We start from the raw sequence: 22,415 nt of genomic DNA, 5'->3' as shown, positions 1-22,415 counted from the left end.
CTCTTCATCAGTGCTTTGGGGAGAAAAGCTTGGCACGCCAAATTATGCGTTTCATAGAGACAATTAAAGAGCGAATCAATGCTGCTGCCTCTGTGAAATAATTAGAGATGCGGCCGGCTTCAACTGCAACCACACAGTGGAAAGCATGCAAAGCTCCGATAGCTGCAGGATAGATATTGGAGGAGATTTTGAGGTATCTTTCTAGAAGATCCTGCAAATTAAAAAGTTGCCCCAGTCACCATGGAAACCTGTTTTTCATTAGACCTCACAACTGACTGGAATACTGGCTTCTTTGAAGTATTGTTTAACTTTACTTTACAAGGTAGCTCATACTAAGGGTGGGAATCACCAGAGGCCCCACAATACGATATTATCACGATGCTTATGTCCCGATACGATATTATTGCGATTTTAAACATATTACAATATTCTGCAATATATTGTAATGTATTACCTTTTTTTTTCCAACATCAAATTATGTCCCTAAAGGAAAACTTTGTCAACATCTGTTTTATCGTTTATTATTTTACAGATGACTTTATTATTCCAGTACCAAAAAATTCAATTCTCAGGTGCAATTTATATAATAAAAGATCAATACTTTGCGTCTGTGTATCGATACAGTGTTTCCACGGAAGATATTGCAATATCCCCCATCTTATACATAGTGTGTATATACCTATATACTGCGCTTACAATATATTATGCATATACTATGTATTATTAATTTGCTTTAATGTAGCACTCCAAAAAAGTGGGTAGATAAAAATAGAGCTGTAGTCACTGAACAGTAGATGAAGTGGAGAGACAGTACCTAGCCTGCTCTCAGCTCCACAGTTTAAAAAACATGGCACACACTGGTCACACTGTAAAGACCAGCAGGCCATCACATTCTGTCTGTCACATCATCAACGGCACTCTTCTTCCCATTTTAGAGCCCTTCATCTGCATACATCACCATACAGGAGAGGGAAGGAACTGAGTTAGTGGAGGTCTATGCACTGTGCATTATGTGCTTGTAGAAGAAAGAGTGTGATGAAGAGGTACTGTACAGGGCATAAGTGCCAGAAGAGCAACACGGATATCGACATTGAAAAAACAAAAAAGATGGGGAGGAGAGAAGAGAAGAGAAGAGAAGAGAAGAGAAGAGAAGAGAAGAGAAGAGAAAACCACATAGGGAATATAAAGTGTAGAAAAAGACAGATGGGCCCACTTACCAGCCTGGTTCGTGGTAATGTTGACGGAGGCGTACTGAGGGGAGTAGGGGCTCTGATCTGACACCCCGTTGACAGCCTGCACCTCAAACGTGTACTGCGTGTGGGCCAACAGGTCACTGATGTAGACCCGGGGTTCTGTCAGGCCCAGCTGACGGGGCAAAAATTGAACGTTGTCCCCGCAGCGGGTGCAGCCTCCCCGGCCTCCGCCGCAGCTCTTGCAGATGATGTTGAAGACTACGTCCTCGCGGCCCCCCGAATCCCGGGGAGGCATCCACTCCAGCATCACAGAGGTTTCATTCACGCTGGAGATAACAGTCTGTGGAGCTGAGGGGACAGCTGGGAAATGGGAGAGAGAGATTATGCAATTTAAACCATACACAGATACTTTGGGAAGTAAGCTCTTTTGATCAATAAGTTGTGTCAGTTGGTCCACTGCAGAGTTTGTCACTACAAGTGACCCCTTTCACATAGTCACAGTCATGTGATCCATTGTTAATAACATTTTTTGACAATAGCTGCTTTAAGATGTCTTGCTAAATGGACAAGAAAGGCCAGAAAACAGTGTTAAGAGTTACCAATCTATTGTAAAGATTGGTAAGTTATCTAAATTCCATTTAAAGTAGCATTGTGTCCTTGGAATGTTTTGCTAAAAATATGAAAAAAAAGGAAAGATAGGAAAAATATATGACAAAAATGGTTGTTACTCATATGAGCCACGACTGCAAGGACTATATTCCAAAGCATTGTTCTAATTTTGTGATGGAAGCGGTGTTGTGTGCCTGATGGCGCAGAGGGCATAATTACCAACTGTACTTAAATAACACAGGAGAAGAGAAAAATCCACAAGCTCACTAAGATACTATAGCGTCGCATAGACGTCTGAGCTGACTGCGTTCCAAGCTGGCAGCGCCTCTTCCCTCGGGAAGCCCATTTACACTCTCTCATTTACCACGCTGGTGTCCACTCTGTCAAATGTTTTCTTAACATCTATTCTTGACAAGTTTCTCATGGAGCATCGTATAGAGTTACTGCAGTGGAGAGAGAAACCTACTGTTTCTCCTGTTGAGACATTCTTAGCAGCTAGGCATTACAGGGTGGAAACTTTCCACATGTTGCTACATGTTGACTGACAGGCCAAACAAACAAACAATGAGAACTGTTTATCTTTCACAGCCATGTGCACCTAATTATGGAAGTCGTACCCTTCAGGACTAATGAGATAAACCGTTCCACCCCGCCCACACCATCCTAAATCTGAATCGATCACTTCTTACATTATTTAACCTCCTTTTAATTGGCAGCAATTAGCAGATCTCCGGCTCTGGAAGGAAGCCCGTTCGAGTGCCCTTCTTGCTGTCTCTCATACATGGAAACATAACTCCTCCTTGGCATCTCCTTCCTGGGGGGAGGGGGTGAACTAATATTCCCCCCCCCCATTAGCTGGCGGGCCGTTCTGATGGTCCCATTCCCTCGCTTTAATCAGGTTGGGCCCTGCTGTGCTTTATACGGGTGACGTGACGCTGCCGCTTTCTCATTCACAACAGCTGCTCGACTCCCAGAGCCAGGCTTATGCAAATCTTCTTTGTTGGAGACCATCAAATATTTTCCCTCCTCTGTCCCTTTCAACAGGCAGAGAGGGAGAGTGAGAGTGAGGAAAAAACACTACCGCAACGTTGAAAGGAGCTTTTTTTTTTTTTTTCTCACTCACCCCGGTTTTGTTTTAGTTAGACCACACTCTATGCACTGATTCTCTGTCTTTCTCACATACACACAACCCCTTCTCCATCTCGCTCAAATTGCCTCTCCTTGTTCATTCCCTTCCCTCACACTTTACTCCTCCCTCACTCACTTTTGCTTTGGTCTATCCTTCCGCCTCTCCCTGTCTCTCTCAACCTCGGTGTCAGCCTCAAATTCAAATTCAAATTTAAACAGCTTCATTGGCATGACAAGAGAGAGTCTCGCCTCGGCTCATTCTCCTTGCCTGCCCCTTCACAAAGCTGCGCGCCCCGGCCCAGTAACCTCTGGTCTGGCTTGGAGTACGGACTGTGTGATGTTGAGGAGGGGCAGCCGAGCGTTGTTTGTTGGGTCAGATCTGTGGACAGCCACACTATGGGCATGTCAGCGTCGTGTTCGTGTGAGGGACAGCTCTGACAGGGTTTCTCTGTTTGGAATTACACAGACTACCACTGTCCTTTGCTCCCTGGGCTCTTCTGCTTGCGGGTGTGAAATGTGTATGTGTCAAAGAGTTCATATTTGAAATCAAAGACTTTGGGGGGTATGTATTCATGTCTGTGTATGCTTTGTGTGTTTATGCAGAATGCAAGTTAAAGTTCACATATAACAACCTTGGAACTATACGTACTTGTGCATGGCATCTGGAGAGGATCGGAGTCGGTGCGGTAGTATCCGTTGCGGCAAACGCAGTTCATGGCGCCTTCACTGGTGGTACGGCTGTTGATGGGACACTGCATACAGGGCTCATCTTTTTGAGTCGGCTTGAAAAAGCCAGACGGACAGGCTGAAAGACAGTGGACGGTGTGTTTAGAATACAAAACACTACAACCACTTTATTTCAAATAGCACAGAGAATGTAAATTCATTTTCTTTGTATGAAAAGCATTCATACTATGATAGCAGCATGGCAATTGAGTCTAAAATACATTTAATTAACAATAACATTTCATTTAATTCAGAACATGTCAGAAAATATTTATCACAATTAGTCAGAACCCAAGGTGACGTGTCTAAATAGTTTTTTAGACACGTCACCACGTGCGTCAGACACGTTGTTTCTTGTTTTTGGAAAACCCAAAGATATTGAATTTATACAAATACAAAACTGAGAAATGTTCTGTTTAACCCTCGGTCAATCAACTAATACATTAATAATTGTTATCTATCTTTTCTGCACTGAAGGTGTGTTAACCTTACAATAGGCAGCAGGTTAAATGTAGTAGCATTACAGGAGAAGAATCAAGTGACCAAAATTCAAAACAACCCAAACAACACAGACCACGAGTCCAACATGTAAATATACATCACCGCAACCCGACATATAAATACACACCAGCAAAGTCTTGCATGTGAGGCAACTCTCTGCAGATATGGCAACATTGCAACGTTGTAAATTTGCTTTGAATTATTCACCATGCTCTATTTGCCTGAGAAATCTCTGAAGTGCCCATGCTTTCTGTTAAGAGCCCTTTTGAGGGCCTCTGTGGAAACCTGGGAGGAAAGTTACATTCATGATAGAGACGATGATGAACTCGCACACCGCAGCTGCCGTTAAATTCTGTGATTGTGCATCTGCCTGTGTGCTGTGCGGGTAAATCACAGGCTGTACAGTACATGGGGTGAATCTGTTTGTGCGTTGCCATAAGCATCCGTCATTGCAGCGATAAACAAACTAACTTAGCTGTCTGTGAAATCCCCTTATCCTCTCCTGAGTCACATACCGCCTAAATCTTTGCTGCTAAAAAAATATATATCTTGTTTTTTAGCATTTGCACCTGCACCATGTCAAGAGCTTTTTTTCTATCTTGGGCCAAAGCAGTTACGGTTTGGCTTGAGGTAATCCAGCTCCCACCTGCTCCACCGATAAAGAAGAAAATACAGAGGTGTTGAGACATAGGTGTCAGATGTACAGTAACATGAAAAATTCACACACGGGACACACTGCATATCTGAAGTTAAAACCCCTCAGGTCTGTCAGTGCTGTTGTTTTTCTGTAACCGTGTAAAAGGCAATAGAATGTACTGAGTCTGATGAAAGGAAACTAAATATAGCAATGTATGGTTCTTCTCCTTCTCTCTCATTTTTGAGTTAAATCTTGGAGGGTTCCAAAAAATATTTTTCAAAGAATACTGTTAAAGCTGATTTTGAGAACAGTCGCCCACCCCCATTTTCTGTACTGTATATTTCTAAAAACTTACCATAACAGGACTGCAGTTTTCTACATTGTAAAGTAATAAAAATACAGACTCTATTTCATTCTGAGGCTGTATAGGCAATTACAACTCAACTGTAGCATCTGGAATATGGAAACATCTGCAGCTGCAACTCCTATTTAAAGGAGGGCCAAATCACAAGGCAAAATTAGTCCGGGTCCAATCCCAATGTTTATATTAGACAGACACATCACTGTACTCAGAGAGCCTACAGGCCAGGGATTAATGCTAGTTTTCCCCCTTGTAACTCAAAGTACATTACTCAGCGCCATCACCTTATAAATCTGGCCATTACAACAGTGATTCAAAAATTGTGCAGTTACATTTTTTTTTAAGAAAGCAAAAGACCTCTCTCTCTCTCTCTCTCTCTCTCTCTCTCTCTCTCTCTCTCTCTCTCTCTCTCTCTCTCTGGACATACTTAAACTGTTGCAATGTGATCGACCAAACCATATTGTTTGAGAGTAGACAGACCAAAACCAGCTTCACTACTACAGTTTGCTTAAAAGAAAGGCTGTTTTCATTAAATGCACATTATGTCAAACATCTTTGACTTCAGCACAAGAAAACTAAAGAGATGACATTTAAGCCAATGTGTGCTTTGAAATGAGAACACATTTTAAATGTTACTTCCATTCATGCAAAGCGTAACAGCATGCCTTAAAGTTACAACGCAGTGTGTTATTTTGTGTTGTATTATCACAATCGTCAGTGGCAGAAAAAGTTATTCCAAAATAAAAATAAACTAAAACTAAGTAATCACAAAGATCTCCTCACTATGTATTAGCTTTGACATGTTTTTCTTCTTCCATGATTGATGGAGGAAAAGGGTTTTGGGTACAGGGTGAAACATGAGGCCTAGACATTCACACTGCCAGTCAACAGGCTCCTGTGAATGAGGCCCAGGCAACAGCTATGTGGGGAATTGGGATGGAACCTCTGCGGCACAGTGAGGTGGTCTATGGGAGTGCGGCGCTCCGAGGAGCAACACTAAAGGAAAGTGAAAGTGAAGGGGGGCAGGAGAGAGGGAAGATGGGAACAAAGAGACGGGAGGGGAGAGGTAGGGAATGGCTGTGTTTAAGAGTTTCTCAGCCAAAGAATTCAGCGTATTGCTGTGCACACAGTGAATGTAGGGGCTGCAACAGTATGCAGACTGTGCACGGCAATCAGAACAATGACTTTAAAATCTGCATGGGGACCAAAATGAATGAATACATTTGATTAGCACTCATAAAGCCCCATGATGCCTTGCTGCCACAGTGGTTGTATTTAAATATGCTGTGGTAATTGTTGGGTGGCACACTGGGTAATGCAAATTTTTTAGCACCACGCACCGAACATCCAAAGACACAATTTAATTTCCATTTGATGTAAAAAAAAAAAAAAAAATGATTCATGGAATAATGATATGTTTGTTTTTTATATTGAATCTGTATGTTTAGGTCAAAATGTTGAATAGTTTACTCCATATCTCAAATCTACGGCTGAATGATTAATCGATTTCAAATTAAAATCGTGATTTGAAAGAATGCGATTAGCTAATCGCGAAGACTGCGATGAATCAAATGTGAAATATTTAGTTGAATGTTTGGTGTAACATTTGATTTAACAGTTTTTTTATTCCTCTTCATTTTTATATTTACTGTTTTTTCATAGGATGAATGCTGGAATAATGTCACAGATTGTTTACAGAAATGTCCTATTTTCAGTGGATCTTTCATTTAATTTGTATTACTTTATTTAACATGATCATAGAAGGTGCAATATGTAGCTAAAATTTTTAAAAACAAAAATGGAATCGTAATCGCAATATCTGGCAGGGTAATCGCAATTAGATTGTTTCCCCAAATCATTCAGCCCTAGTCAAATCCCACCGATATCATTCCATTGTTGTATTATAACTTGCGGTTTGTCTACTGTTATGTTAGATTAATAATTCTGATAGTACAGAATTCATTACAGAAAAGTAAACAGTAAACATTTACCAGTAAATCTTGCATTTCTTGCCTTAACCTTTGTGACAAAGCTTTGTCATCTGGTATACTTCAGAAAGTAAAAAAAATAAAATAAAATAAAAATAAATCTATGAAAAAAGTATTTGTAAAAACCATCCTATCCAGTTCAAGCGGACACAGTATTATGTGTCTTGGCATGCCTCTCTGCCCTGCCACGGTCATTACTTTGGGGAAATATTTGGGGAATTTCCACTTTATACCCAGATGACAGATTTTAAGAGTTGCAACGTTGTCTGGTGTCGGATGTAGAGAAGCAGAGACGTGGAGAGCAGTGATTAAAAAACAGATCAGAGCTGTAATTCCCTACCTCCCTGCCTGCCCAGATTGCTGCTGTTGAGCTGTTTGATCACCATCCTGGCAGTCTTGCTCAACATGCGTTTTTTTTGGGCTGTTTCCTCTAACTTTAGATATCCTTCTGGCAAGAAGAGTTAATTACTGCAAGAATATTCATTGACAACAGCTCCTCTGTTGTTCCCGCTTTCTACACTTAAAAACAAAAACAAAACAAAAAACAGAGACACAAAGCTGTTAATATCATAAATATCATCAAGCAAACATGGCATGTTTTGCTGTCAGATCTCTGGGGGACTACGAACGTGGATTCTGGAACTGGGACAAACAATGAAACGTGGCAATAAGTCAAGAACAAAGGCCCAAACAGAAAAGCTTTAAGAGAATTTATAAACACTTCAGACTCAATTTAGTGGTAGTCGTGTCAAAAGGTCCAGATCACCTCAAATTGGTTCCAGAGATACAGCAGGCACATTCACTTTAAATCTAATATTTGAGGGAAAAAAAAAAAAAAAAAAAAAAAAAAACTTCTGCCAGCGGGATGAGATAGTTTTGTTTCCCAATGTTGTTTGATCATTTAAAAACCAAGTATTACATTACTTTAATCTCACACTTAAAACTCAATCTGAATAATACCTCCCCCCCCCCACACACACACACACACACACACACACACACACACACACATTCCAAACCCCCAGCTGCTTGTGTCTGTCTGTGTTTATGACTTTTAATAATATATAGTGACATAAAGGCTTTAATTAGAGGTTTTGCGAGACTCACTGAATAAAAATAGTACTGCGAGAGCTTTGAGAGGCAAGTCGCTGTGCAAGAGGTGCTAATCAGTTTTTACAGCAGGTAATTTGCTGGTTGTTTCAAAGGTTTCCCGAATGTTACATCCGGAGAGATTTATAGCACACTGAAGACAAGACCTGCAGCTAAAAGCATCTGAATCCTGCAAAGCATGTGCGATGGTTTGCGACTATTTATGTGTGTGAGAAGAGAAGAGAAACACACAAATAGAGAGAAGAAAAACACTGCAAGGCAGAAGGACAGAGAGAGGCAGGGAGTGTTGTTTTCCGTGGCGATGCCGACGTGACCAGCGATACTAGAAACACTCCCTGTGATTCTGGCTCCTCTGACAAAATCAGCAGTCACACGCATACAGCACATAGAGAGAGGCCAAACAAAGACTGGGCATTTGACATTTCCATCATGGCCGCCTGGGCAGTGCTGGACACTATGCGATCACAACCAGACAATTAGCTGGCTGATTCTAGGTTATGCAGCCTGAGGCCACACCTTCTGAGGTAAAGAGGGAAGGAAAAAAAGAAAAAAAAGAACCCATCCAGTCTCTTTCACCCACCATCTCTCATCTACACACCACCCGACAGAGAGACTCTTTGTCCAGCAGCATGGGGCTTTACAGCAACAACAGCACACCCCTCCAGTCCCCTCTTCCCCGTTCTATCTTTTTAGGATTGAATCTGCCCTCCCCCAAACGAACACACAATTAAAGAAGATACAAGGGAGACAAAGACAGGCAAGGTGTGTGTGTGTGTGTGTGTGTGTGTGTGTGTCATTCAGGGTGTGAAAGAGAAAAGGCTGGAAGCTGGAAAAATCAGAGGTGCTAGGTTTTGTGAGCACAGCAGGAAAAAGTGCTGAAAGCAGTGAAAATGGCTAGCATCAGAGGGATTGTGTGTGTGTGTGTGTGTGTGTGTGTGTGTGTGTGTGTGTGTGTGTGTGTGTGTGTGTGTGTGGATGCTGGGTATTTCCCTGTATTCCATTGTGACCAAAGAGGCCGCTACAGTGTACAAGTGTGGGCCTCTATTTGCTTTGGTGACGCCTGTAAAAAACTATTTATACGAACCACTGCAGGGATAGATCAGAGACTATCGTAAAGAGATGTGTTTCTTTTTACAAGATAGACCGCTGTTCCTTTAGAGGAGAAAAATTAGATTAAGACAACCTGTTAGCTTTTGCAGTTGCTTTCTCATTACCTCTACCATCCTGCAACCACAACTACAGACCATCAGCCTTTGAACTGGTCACATCTAAGTGGAGCGTAACCTTGTGAAACGGCAGTCATGGCCACCGAGAGGAGAGCAGCCACGAGTTGTGTGTCTGTTCCTGTGAGGGAGGACAAGCCAGCCCCCACACCCCCGCCTCAGCACTTCCATGGGGAACACAAGCTAGCACTGTTTGCAACACAGGGTGCCCGCAATTCAATTAAGACCGCAGTCCTCATCGCCGTCTAATTCAATCAGGCTTGTGTGAACGCTATTAGACAACTGGCATTTGGTTCACCACACACACACACTGGCACACAAATGAGATATTAATTTCTCCCTCTAGGTTTCCATGTCTGGTGCAATTAACAGGTCTGGGACTCTGCGTGGCTCCTCACACTATAAGCCAGGACAGTGCCAGTGAGTGAGGGTGACCACTGATGACCTACAAGGTGTAAATCAGGCTACTCTCAAACTCAAGGAGAGCACAGTGTCATTTCAATGAGTTACTTTCTAGAAAATGTTCAACATTTAACTAAGTATTGAGGGCAGCACCACAGCAATACCAAATCACTGTAATAAGTAACTAAAAAAAGGACACAGGCACTTTCATGGTCTTACCCAATGAAAGGAAAAACATTGCGACCAGTTATTTTAATGATTAGGTTCCATTTTTTTCCTCCATTAACTTTAGGGACAAATGTCAGACTTCAGGTTAGGGGGAAAATGCCTAAAATCAACTCACAGACTCACCCAGAATGTGGGAATGTGATCTTTGAGTGCCTCAAACACTTCAAACACATGCTTACTGATCCAGTCAGCTTATATACAAACATTTGTGCAAAGGTGTGCATCACGGTGTGCTCATGTACAGCAAGGGACTTGTGTGTCATGGGGTATGGGAGGACAGGGATGATTGGGAAGTGACTTTTCCCTCTGTGTCCCTCAGCATTTTTGCTCTAAGCTGCATCTCCTCTGCAGTTGTCACAGAGCTCACTTCCCCCAACCCCCCCAGAGGAGCCAAAGTGAGCAGCAGATTAGCTAGAAATATGGGACACCTGGGAAATGAGCTCTGAGGGCGCAGGACCCTTCAGGAGGGCTCGGCCTCAAAGCACGCACACAAACAAGACACGCTCCTGAAACACACACACGTCATACACACACACACACACACACACACACACACACACACACACACACACACACACAGAGCTCATTTAATTCCATCTTCTTCCGATACATATATACATCAACACATAAATAAGCAGAGACCATAAAGAACAAAGCTGCTAATAAACCCCATCTGGCTACTAGCCAGAGGACAATTTCAGCTCATACAGCGAGGGCTTAACCTCATATATGTGGCACATACACAAGGCTCACCAGCACAAGGTTTGGTATTTACAAGGACAAAAAGAAGTGGGCAGCACTGTTCAGAATGTCAGTAGCAGCTAAAAATACCCTGTAAGGGAAATATTAGTCATGTAACAACTGGTGTAAATTAATTTCCCACTAACTGACTTTTTCATTATCTCCTTAACGGTAGCCATAAATAGCACCAGCGAGAAACGTGGCATAGATATACTGTGAAATTGTAGCCCATTTTCCATCATCAGTTATTCGGACAATTATTTTTCAAATAAGATTAAATAATGTTAGGTTACACTTTACTTGAAGGTATCTACATAAGAGTGACATGACACGGTCATGAACGTGTCATAAACATTATAAACAAGTCATAAACGTTTATGACATAACGGTTCTGTCATTAAGTGTCATTCGGTTTTTGTCATGACAAGTCAGGGTTAGGGTTAGGGATAGGGTTCATGTGTTCATGACAGTGTCATTGTCAAGTAGTGTTACCTAATGTTATTAGAGAAAAATACCCATCACAGTTTCCCAAAACTCAACATGATGTCTTCAAGCTTGTTTTGTCCGACCAACAGTCCAAACCCCAAAGAGATTCAGTTTACAATGATTTAAAATGGAGAAAAGCTGCACATTTTCACATTTGAGAAGCTGGAAGTGGTGTATGTATGGCATTTTTGCCCAATAAATGCCTTAATTGACAATTTCTCAATGAATCAATTAGTGTATTGTTGATAGAGGACTAATCAATGAATCGCTTCAGTCATATATCAGCACTTTGGTGTGTTATAGTACATTGAGGTACGCATACACCCAGTGCACTTCCCCACTTCCCCAACACTCAGGCTGCCTGGAGATAGTGCGTCATTCGCATGTGGCAAACGTTAGTTTCTTGAGTCAAATAACGCTGGCAGAGTGGCCCTCTGTTCAAGACCACAACGCTCTCATGATGATCATCAGGTCATAAATACCAAAGGGAAGAAAAAAAAATCAGTGAAACCTATCTTAACCACAGTATTTCCATACGGTCTGATAACTACCATCTGTCAATAGAGGAGGAAACAGAGATGAAAGGAGAGTATCACTGGAGCCATGCATGCAGCACAGTAATAACGTCTGGAATTTTCACTGTGCTCCCTTCCCCACACACATTTTTTTTTTCAGCGCAGGGGGAAAAAAGAGGCACAAACGTGGAATGGTGAAATTACAGGCATCTGAGCCAACATACACACACGGGGTAGGAATATGAACAAGGCTGGAGGGTGGGCGGTTGTGGGGAATAAAGCGGAAAGGGTCATTTCATGCAGGCAGATCATTTGACAGCTTGCTCTCCAGAGGATGTAGGGGTCCGCTCAGGTTTGCTGGTGGACCCCTTCGGTACACTGGGCTGCAGATGACTGGGGTGTGGCAGGAGGCAGGTCTCTTTTTGTCGCCATTAATCTCCATTTAAGATGGCTTGTCAACCTTCAGGATCCACGTCACATTGGGACTAGCTACATTGTATTCCATTATTTGTAATGACCGATCATTACCAGAGCTGGGAAAATGTCACGTAATGCAGATAATGGTACATCATAGGAAATTATGGCGTGGTCTTTCTGGTAAATCTGGCCACCAAATGAGCCTCTGTGCTCAGAAGGTGGTAATTAATATAGTAAAATTCTGTAGCTGCTTGCATAAGGGTGGGAATTACCAGATGCATGCGTGGTTACAAAATAGCCTAATTCAAATTCATTCAGCTCAATAATTTTGTTTAACAATAAATAATTAATTGCCTTCCGGCCCTAATTTAGGATGGCTTGATTAAACCACATCGCATCGCATGTTGTGTTTTAAGATCTGAAATCTGTTTACACAAAAACAGCCTTAGCCTCTGTTTAACCTCCCACCATCCACCATCAGCCCAGTGATGTGCAATCTTTCTGGGAGTTTGTACTGTCGCATAAACATTCTTCTCCACCAAACAAAGGCAGTTTGGCCTTATTTAACATTGCATGCAAGCTGAAAGCAGAGACACTGAACTTTCACTGTCATGTGTTATTGTGCTTGTAGGGCTACAATGTTCCTCATGGTGGGAAGGGGTGGGGGGGTAAACATACACCCGTCTTTTCATGAACAGCAGTGCCTGAATGGGCATACACTGTTTCATATTTATAACAGGTAGGAAATGAGGAGACTTAGGAGCGATCGCATGTCAGAGTGTAAAGCTGTCATTGTTGAGGCAAACAAAAGAATGTGGGCAGCCTCCACCCACCCTCAGGCTCATGGGAACAGATCACCTGCTGCACAGGATGCACTGAATAGCACAACATCCCTGGAAACACCCGCCCGCCTACAAGATTGTACAGAGGGTGCAATGATGAGCTCTTCCCTTGAAAGGCATCCTATTTCCCCCCCTGTGGACAGTCGCTCAAATACATTCCCCATCACTCATACTCTATACTACAGATTTCTAAGCCTATGGTTCATACATCTATTTGAAGGCGTTTGCACAGGACTGTGTTTACTGTACCATATGTCCTCTCCTAGACACACAGATCAATGTGTGTGAACTCTTCTGACTGGGGCTGTCAGTGCCTGGGCCTCCCAAACCCCCAAATGTGCCCTTTTCTCAAGGACAGCTAGTTGCTAGGGCAACAGGAGCCATTGCGATGTAAGGCAGCTTCCACACTCCTCCGTTCCGCAGGCTACACCCGAACCTTACAGGCCTGATCATAGCCTCAGACTGTTGATGACAGTGGGACTGGGTGGAGGAAGCAGGATGAGTGGAGATGGAGGGTAAGGGGTGGAAAAAGTAGAGGAAGGAGAGAAGCGGGACGAATGGAGGGTAAATAACCTCAGTGACCTGCTGGAGACATACAGTGGCTTGGTCTAGAATTCACATAATTGTCTTGGCAGAGATAAGAAGCAATACGGGATGAATTACGCTGCCCAGTCTGTGAAATAAACAACCTGTTAAAGTTGCCTCACTGTTTTGGAGCTTGTCGGAATTTGTAAAATATCATCAGCTTCATGCTGATTTCAATCTTCCCTATCTGGTTCAACCGCCAGCCTTTTCTGCCTGACACAACAGCCCCTGTAGCTGGCATCCAATACAGGTAAGAGGCGAGCAGGGAGAGAGATGGTACTAGTGGCGGTGGTGTTGGTGGTGTGTGTGTGTGTGTGTGTGTGTGTGTGTGGGAGGGGGGGGGGGGTGTCCTTTTGTGCCTGGAGGCAGATCTAGGAAATAGCTGACAGAGGCAATCACTTGTCTGTATGTGTGTGTCTTTCTATGTGTCTGTATTTGTAAAGGACAGCACAGAGACCAAGACAGACTGAGAGAGAAAGAGGGGAGAGAGAGAGGGGGAAGGAGGGGGGACTTTACCAGAGTCCAAACAAAGGCAGCAAGCGGCAGCTCCGAGTTCGGTGACAGAGGCTCCCTAAGGTGCAGTCTAGCTGATGGACAGGTGGCATAAAGGGGCTGCGTGTTGTCCAGTCAGTAGGGACAAGAGGGGTGTCACAGGAAAGGGGCTGTAGGAGGGGAGGAAGCAAGGGAGAAGTGGGGGTGGCATTGCAAGGAGCAGCAGGTGCTGAATCCTGTCACTGTCCCTGTGTAACCCTCCAATGCACATATACAAACACACAGAACACACACACACACACACACACACACACACACACACACAAACACCCCTCAAACAAAGCACATATGATAGACAGTACCCTGAGCTGGACTGTGTATCATGAGTATCATGTTAATAGGATGGATTTTATATCACCAACCGTCTCTCCCTGGAGTGTATTTGGTAAAGATTATATAAATTCTTATAACCACAAGCATTTAATGAGGCAGCAAGGAGTCTAAGTGAATTGCATTATCCATCTGATCTACAAGAGAACAAAAAATCAACAGCTGTAATGCACCTATTTCACACACACACACACACACACACACACACACACACACACACACACACACACACACACACACACACACACACACTTACTTAACTTTAAAAGCACTTAATTTAAGTATGAAACAAAGAGGAAACCTATCTCTCAATGCACAGTTTTATTGTGACAAATTTTAAAATATTCTCCTGACTGCATAATGTTTTGTGAAAAAAAACATAATTTTCATGACACATTTTGTGAGGACTTGCAAAGTGCTCTGAATAAAACTAGGTGAACGTGTGCCACTCAGGCAGTGGTACATTCTCTGAACTGAATCAGGCTCGCTTGTCAGATGCATATTAAGCTCATTCAAGCCATGACATGCCAAAGAAGCCTTAAACCACCAAAACAGGATTTCACCTGATATCAAGACTCAAAAGGTACAACCAAGGGATTCAATCACACATTTGCACACACACACACACACACACACACACACACACACACACACACACACACACACACACACACACACAACCATTTCCCTGCACCATTACACCTGCGCCTAAAAAGGCTGGTATTGTTGGGAGGAGATTCATCTGAAAGCTTTAATGGCTACTATTTAAAGGTGGAATACATTGAATACCCCAATCATGGCTGCAGAGTGAGGTGGTGGCACCAGAAATTCATAGTGAGTGAATAGATTGACTAATTAGCCTTTAAATATGTCATTGATTCATCTAAAACAAGGGATCCCTGAGCTATTCATCTGCCTGCTCTGCATCTTCTCCTCCTCTATGACTACATCCTTAACCCTGATAAAGGAGGGGCTTGGCTGGCTGGTCTCCCTTCTATTTGTCCTAATCAATGGAGGCTGTTCAGCCCAGACCCAGGGGGTCAGTGAAATTAAGTACCCAGCTCACACAGAGAGGGATCGAGCCAATGCTGGGGCAGGGGCAGGGGGGAGGGGGAGGGGGGGGGGGTGTGGGCAAAGCCCTCTGTTACCTTGGCAACTCTGCTACTGCTTAGTTTTGCCCAATATATTCCTTCAGTCCAACTCTTCTCCCCTGGTTCAGATGGTTAGCGCCAAAATGGCTGCTTTCTAGGTATATCGCTTTGTGTGCAGTACAGTTATTTCTCTTCATGGACGCTCCTTGCAAACAAATTCCAAGTATTGATTTAGACAAACAAAGCACTGACATGAGTAATACATCATTCTCAACTACTGAAGACACTTCTTTGCCATGATGAAGTTTCAAAGGCTTTATAGAATTGCAAATTAATGTTTTTTTTTTTTTTATTTAGTTTCTATTTCACAGAATAATAAAACTACAGAGGAAGGAGGGTGTGTAAGTTTTTCACAATGTAGTGTTGAAGGCCCAAAAGGATACAGATGCTGTTGGGCATTGGGTCTGGCAGCTACAGTACTCTTAAAGTGTCTGGTGGTGCTAGTGTTAATACCTTACTAAATAAGTAATATTTACAAAAGGAGTAAATGAGTAGGAATGTTCTTTCATGCTCTACTAGGTGTTGGCAATCTGGACCTCACCGACTGGGATTTGAGGGAGGGAGGGAGGGAGGAAGCACCGGTTTATTTTTCTGTATATTTTGGATTTTTTTTTTCTGCCAGACCTACAAAACGATTAGCGTTGGCCCTAATGTGATGCTGTGAAGTTATTCTACAGTTAAAGCCTGAATGATGAACTTCATGTAGTAAACTGGCTTGACAGTTTGAATTGTTTGTTTTGTCACACCCCTGCTAATAGCTTTGTGGTTTTAACTACAGTATATTTAAACCTGTTGTTTAATTCACTAACTTTTTAGGAAACTGCTCTTTGTTTAATTTACGTTAAATAACCGTGCTAGATGGGGTTTTTAGACTCATACTTAATAACGTGGTGGAGAGTCTCTGGCGAATGTCAATCATTCTCAGTTAGAGAGGATTAGTCGTATGACTAAAACTCACGAGTCATACATGTCACACACATACGCATAACTTTAATGCAACCTACCTAGCCTGAAGGCATAGCTTTCCCCTTGGCACGCCTTGGCAAATTCCAGCACTGCATATCTGACATATCCATACAGGCCGGCACATATTATCTTTGACGTTAATGCTGAGGTGCTGAAAAGGTCATTGTAAAAATATAATGGTTGAATAGATACCTTCTGGGGATAGCTCCTGTATTTACTCGTAAAATGACATGTCATTTGAGTCATCGCAACTATATCTGTTTGTGCCCTCTGTAGACCAGTAATTTACAACAGAGGAGGGCAGATAGGAACTATTCAATGCACATATGCATTCACCTATACTGTAAACACACACAAATCAGGGCCAGTTTCATGGCAATGATGGTTGCCAAATGTAAGTGAAGGTATAACAGAAGTTGAGGCAGCTTGAAATGAGTGAGGGCTTGCAAAAGGGAGACTGGCAGATTAGTCTTGGGTTCCTGGAGGCAGCAGGATTATCCCAGGGAGGGTAGTAGGGGTCATGTCAGTTGCACTCAAACTAAAATCCCCATCTGTAGCAGACCTGGATGAAATGCCATGTGCAAAAAATCTTTACACGTTTTAACCTGGCTGCAATACCAGATTGGTTGGTTTCCACAAACAAATAAGCCAGACAGGACAAAAGAAAATTTGTGTAACATGTGTGTCTTAATGGTTCGGGTTTCCTAAACCCTGATCATCTCCTGCTCCACACAGATTATAACAAATGGGGGAAAATGATGTGCAAAAACTTTTTCAGCAGCTCTGGCACAGACAATGAGAAAAGAGGGCAAGCACAGACACGGTTAGTCTTGCATCGCTACATGAAAGTTTGATGAGGAGATGGGAAGGGCATCCATCCAAGACCTTCGATTTGTGGACCTCTGCCAACTCCCTTAACCAGAGACATAAGCAGTTGATTAAAGAATAAGGAAAGTCTTTCTTGTAGTCCTGTGTGGTGATTGTTATGGGCTCTTTCCTTAGACTGCATCAACAGCCTTTGATAAGTGATATCAGACTCTAAATGTCCGATCTAATGGGCATGATAAGAATCTGCCCCATATATCCCTCACATTTACTGTCAATATGGTGCCTGCATGCTGGATTAACATGAGCAATTCGCTGTCACAGTGTCAACAGACACAAGTATTGACAGAGAAGTTCTTTTTGGAATCTATGCTTTGGCTGCTTATTCTGGATAGAGGACCTATCAAGAATATGTTCTGTAGGGAACCACCAGGGGCCTCCGAAGAGGTCAAATACCTTCTTATCAGCACACTAACAGGTTCTGGTTTGACAAGCTCAATTAGCCAGCGCTTGGTGCTGTGTATGAGGAGACCACGCTCTCAGCACGAGGCCCATATCAACAGAACCAGGGAGATGACAGAGAAGCCAATCCCACAAAGGCCTGATTGTGGCGGTGCCTGGAAGGTCGGTGAATGGGTAGAGAGGGAGGAAGGACTTATGTTCTCAGGGGTTTTGTGATGTGGCTGATAAGAATCTCCCAGCTGAATGACAATGCCACTGCAGAAAGTACTCCGGATAGATTACTTCCATTGAGGTCAAAATCCTTAAATCAGCATAATAGAAGAGATAAATGAGTTTGAAATGAAAGATTGTTCTATTGAAATTTAGGATATACTGTATCTAATACATTGTTTCCTTTTCCATACTCTAGCATTAACTGACAAGGCCAGACAGCTCGCAACGCGCCTTTGACGGGGCAACTGTATTTTTTCGGAAAGGGAAAAAAGATAAACGGTGTAGTGTTAAGGCAAGTCACCCGACTGTTTTCATAACAGTGGCAGTATTTCTGGATCGCAGCTCTGTTGAATAGCAAAACAGTGATCCTGTTGATGCCCATGCCTCTTGCAACACTATACTGACAGATAACGAAGCGCATTAGAGCTATGATTTCAATCATTGCCAGTCACTTCATAATGGGAAGCCTGCCTGCTGGCATGGTGTACACGCAGATGGAATTTTAGCCATCTTTTGCCAAGCTTTCATTGGCCCTTTCCCCCACTGCCACACTTAATAGCAGTGAGGTACAACACTGTGAATAATCCGTACTTAATCATGCAGCTTGCAGGCCCAGTTGATTCTTGTAATCTCACAACTTTGCACTGTGTTTGGATAAAACTCCTGGCGGCCTTGGGAGCATATACAAACATTTAAAGCTATGAAAATGAAATAAAATAAATCTTTTTAATATGTTCAGGATTCCTGAATAGAAGATACACGTGTACTCATGTTGCCAAGAGGCCAACATGAATACATGATGGTTTCTTAGCCTATGCAACACACCTTAGATATGTCTACCTCCGCTCAGAACATGTGGCTGTGTCTTCCTCCTCCTGCAGCCTCGAGACAAAGAGTGCACAAAGAAAAGAAGAAAAAAACGACTTAACTACAAGCAATCTGTTGAAATAGGTCATTATGGTGGAGGCATGCTGTGAATGCACCGCGCCCCAAAATCAATACGTGAATTGCTATATTTAGTAAGAAGGTCGCAAGGAGGAGTTATCAAGGCTGTACAAGGAATGAGAGACATCAACAAATCAGCTCTGTGCTTCAGTCGGGCCTGCTTATTTTAGATGCAGATGGCTCCAAAATGTCTTCTCTAGTGAGGATTTCTCTCTGTGGAGAGTTGAGATATCCCTCATGGTGGCTGAAAATCTCACATTCTGCTCAGTGTCAATGTCATAACATTACCTGCCAAGGTGCTACACTGAGACAACGTAATCTGAAATGTCTGCTGTTGGGGGGCATTGTTATTCTAATTGATTCAATGGTATGGTTAACAGTATTGACACAGTGGTGAATACGTTTTTGTGTCTCATATCTTGAGTCACTAGACCATTGATAACCTCAATACCAGAGCAGTGTGCACAGATAAGTTACTTAAGAGTTTACAAAACTAAAAATCTAATTGTAAATGTCCTTTTCCCTCTATATTCTCAGATATATTTCCCCAAGTAATGAGCAACTAATATTTGCCTTACCTCTTAAAAGTGAAATCCTGTTTATTAAAAACAGCTGAGTCATACGGTACTTCTGCACTAACAAACAAAATCCACAAGTTTTAGTGACACCTGCCATTGACAGCCCTGAACTGAGCCAACTCATATATATCACACTGAAAGGGGAGAGAAACCCTCTTCTTTGCCAAGTACATAACATGTAGCGTGGTTAAGAGAGACATAGTATAGGTCTACATTGTGCCATGATCTCTTCCTTTAAGACTCTTTCTCTCCTTTCTGTCTCGCTTTAACTATATTTGTCTCCCCGTGAGCTGACAAGGTCTTTTTGTGTCAGACAAAATCCTCAACATCGTCATGACTTTGCACTGTGGAAAAAACAACTAGAAAAACTAAGACAAGGGGAGAGCAGAATCAAAACAACCTCATTAATAACTGTGACTAATGTATTCCAGACGGTTCTTTAAGCCTGTTACTTCTCAGAGAAGAGACGCCCGCACTGGGAGAGGAGGCAGCGGTGGCCCTGGTGTGTCGAGGCGGTGCCATACTGATTCGGTTGTCAGGGGGGAGTGAATAAAAAACACCTCGCACATGAAAATGCGTTGATCTAAATAACCAAAATAACTCTGTGGAGACCACACAGCCTTGATATGACCACAACACTGGTCCCAGCACGAAATGAGCATTTCCCAAGCATCAATGCGCTGCAAGGCCAATCCTGACTTTGTAGTAAACACTGGCAGGTGGTTAATTTCCGGGCCGGAGGAGTTGGGTACGTGATTTTTCTATTTGCAGTAGTATGTTGACTCTGTCTCTCTGTTTCACTGCCTGTATTTCTTATCTTGGTCTCTCTTTGAGTCCTATGCATTTCCTCTACAGCGTTTTGCAGTGCAGCGAGTCCATGTTTTCAGTAAATAGGGAAATCAAATCTTGGCCTGAAGTACCTCTTACGTCTCTTTTTCAAGTAAATTTACTTAAAACCCATTACTTGGAGCTGATGGATCTTTAACAACCTACATAATCAGTTTTGCCTTGTTATGAACTATAGTTTGAGATACTGGACTGGAATATAGAACCATGAAAAGTTCTGTGTTCTGGGTTTAATTTACCAACAATGAGAGATATTAATCTATTTTTTAGGTAAAGAAAGTGTATCAGCTTGGTCTTCCTCTGGAAATAATTTTGCAACTGACCACTCTAAGTGCACAGAAACATTTTTTACAATTCACAGAGCAAATTTCATGGTGTCTAGAATTACAAAACATGTGGGGTCTACAATTACAAAGAATTGAAAGAATAGACTTCAGCCTATTAAAAAGGAATTACGCAGTAATTACTGTCTAATTTTCAAACATGATGGGGACATAAAAACATTATGATATCCCAGCACTGTACTTTAACTCATGCTGTGAGGTGCACAGGAAGCGATTGTTATTTTTCCACACGAGGCTAAACAGAGCAGCCTTCTCATTAGCTTGTTGTTTACCGTCTCACCTCCTCCTCCTCCTCTATATAAACCCAGTATAAACAGAAGAAACCCCAAAAGGCTTTCGAGTATAAAATGTGGGAAAATATTGCTAATCACAACACAAAGACCTAGAGGTGAAAGAGAAGCATAGGAGTAACGTGGTGAGATTATTCTCACCCATAAACTACTGGTACATTATCATGTACTGGTAGGAATATTCTAACTGACTGATAAGGATTAGCCTGGCATACTGTGCTACGTCTTTCATCTTCCAAGGCGTGGGTAAAAAAAAACAAAAAAAAAACCTGTATCCTTTAGATGAACCCGGTTCTTTACAAGACTTATAAGAATGGGAAAAAGCGTGTCGAACTGTACCTTTCAGCTGAAAGCTTGGGAATTTGAACAGCTCATTATATTAAGTAATGTATTTGCTTAGCAGCTGCCCAAGGGGAAGTGAAAAGTTTTAACATCCAGAAAATTCTGTAAGTAGTCCATTTACAAACCCGAGTTGTCCCCTGCAGCAAATTAACACCATCCCCCCCCTCCCCCCCTCCCTCCACCAGGCTTCAACAATTAAACCAGGTTACTGGAGCCAAGATTGTTTTCCTGCCCAGCATCACGTACGCTCTCATCCTGCACAATTACTGTCTTAATTGAGTACTGTGATAAACAAGCAAAAGTAGGGAGGGAGAATATGAAATACTGACAATGTAATATATGGAAATATGGAGCACTCAGTGTTTTTGTCATCCAAAGACTCACACACAGTTTTTTCATTATTTTGTAGGGATCTTTTCAACTAATGCTTCCACTATTTTAAGCCATACTAGCAGCATGGCTAAAACTTTATACCAGTCCGTCGCTTGCTCTCTCTCCCTTACTTTGGTCCAGACTGAAATATCTCAACAATTACGGGATGGAATTTCATGAATTTTGGTACAGACATCCATGGTGGCCAGAAGATGAATCTTACTGACGTTGCTAATCCACTGACCCTTCATCTAACATTACCAGCTAAGTTAAGCTAAGTTTTGACTTATCCAGTGAAATATCTCAGCATCTACTGTACTAGCACAACATTTGCTAGATACATTCATGGTTCCCTGATGATGAATCCTGATGACTTTGGTGATCCTGACGTTTCCTCTTGCACCACCAGCAGGTTGGCATGTGGTTTTGAGTGAAATGTTTTAACAACTATTGGATGGATTGTCCTGAAATTAGATTTCCAATTCATGCAATCTTAAGGATGAACTG

General features: G+C 42.4%; 1 protein-coding gene across 5 annotated transcripts in view; it reads right to left on the bottom strand.

Annotated features, from left to right (window-relative positions):
- ephb2b (eph receptor B2b) overlaps nt 1-22,415 on the bottom strand; it is a 138,819-nt gene that overhangs the window by 37,016 nt on the left and 79,388 nt on the right. For all 5 annotated transcript variants that reach the window (XM_031302012.2, XM_031302014.2, XM_031302013.2 and 2 more), the window contains exons 4-5: nt 3,580-3,735; nt 1,218-1,553 (exon numbers count right to left, since the gene is read on the bottom strand). In XM_031302012.2, the coding sequence (XP_031157872.1) occupies nt 1,218-1,553; nt 3,580-3,735 (492 nt within the window). The remainder of the gene's footprint in view (nt 1-1,217; nt 1,554-3,579; nt 3,736-22,415) is intronic.

Source organism: Sander lucioperca, chromosome 6, assembly GCF_008315115.2.
Source record: "Sander lucioperca isolate FBNREF2018 chromosome 6, SLUC_FBN_1.2, whole genome shotgun sequence".
Taxonomy (NCBI): Eukaryota; Metazoa; Chordata; class Actinopteri; order Perciformes; family Percidae; genus Sander; species Sander lucioperca.
The sequence above is the reverse complement of the archived record's forward strand: the minus strand, read 5'-3'. Positions and strand labels throughout refer to the sequence as shown.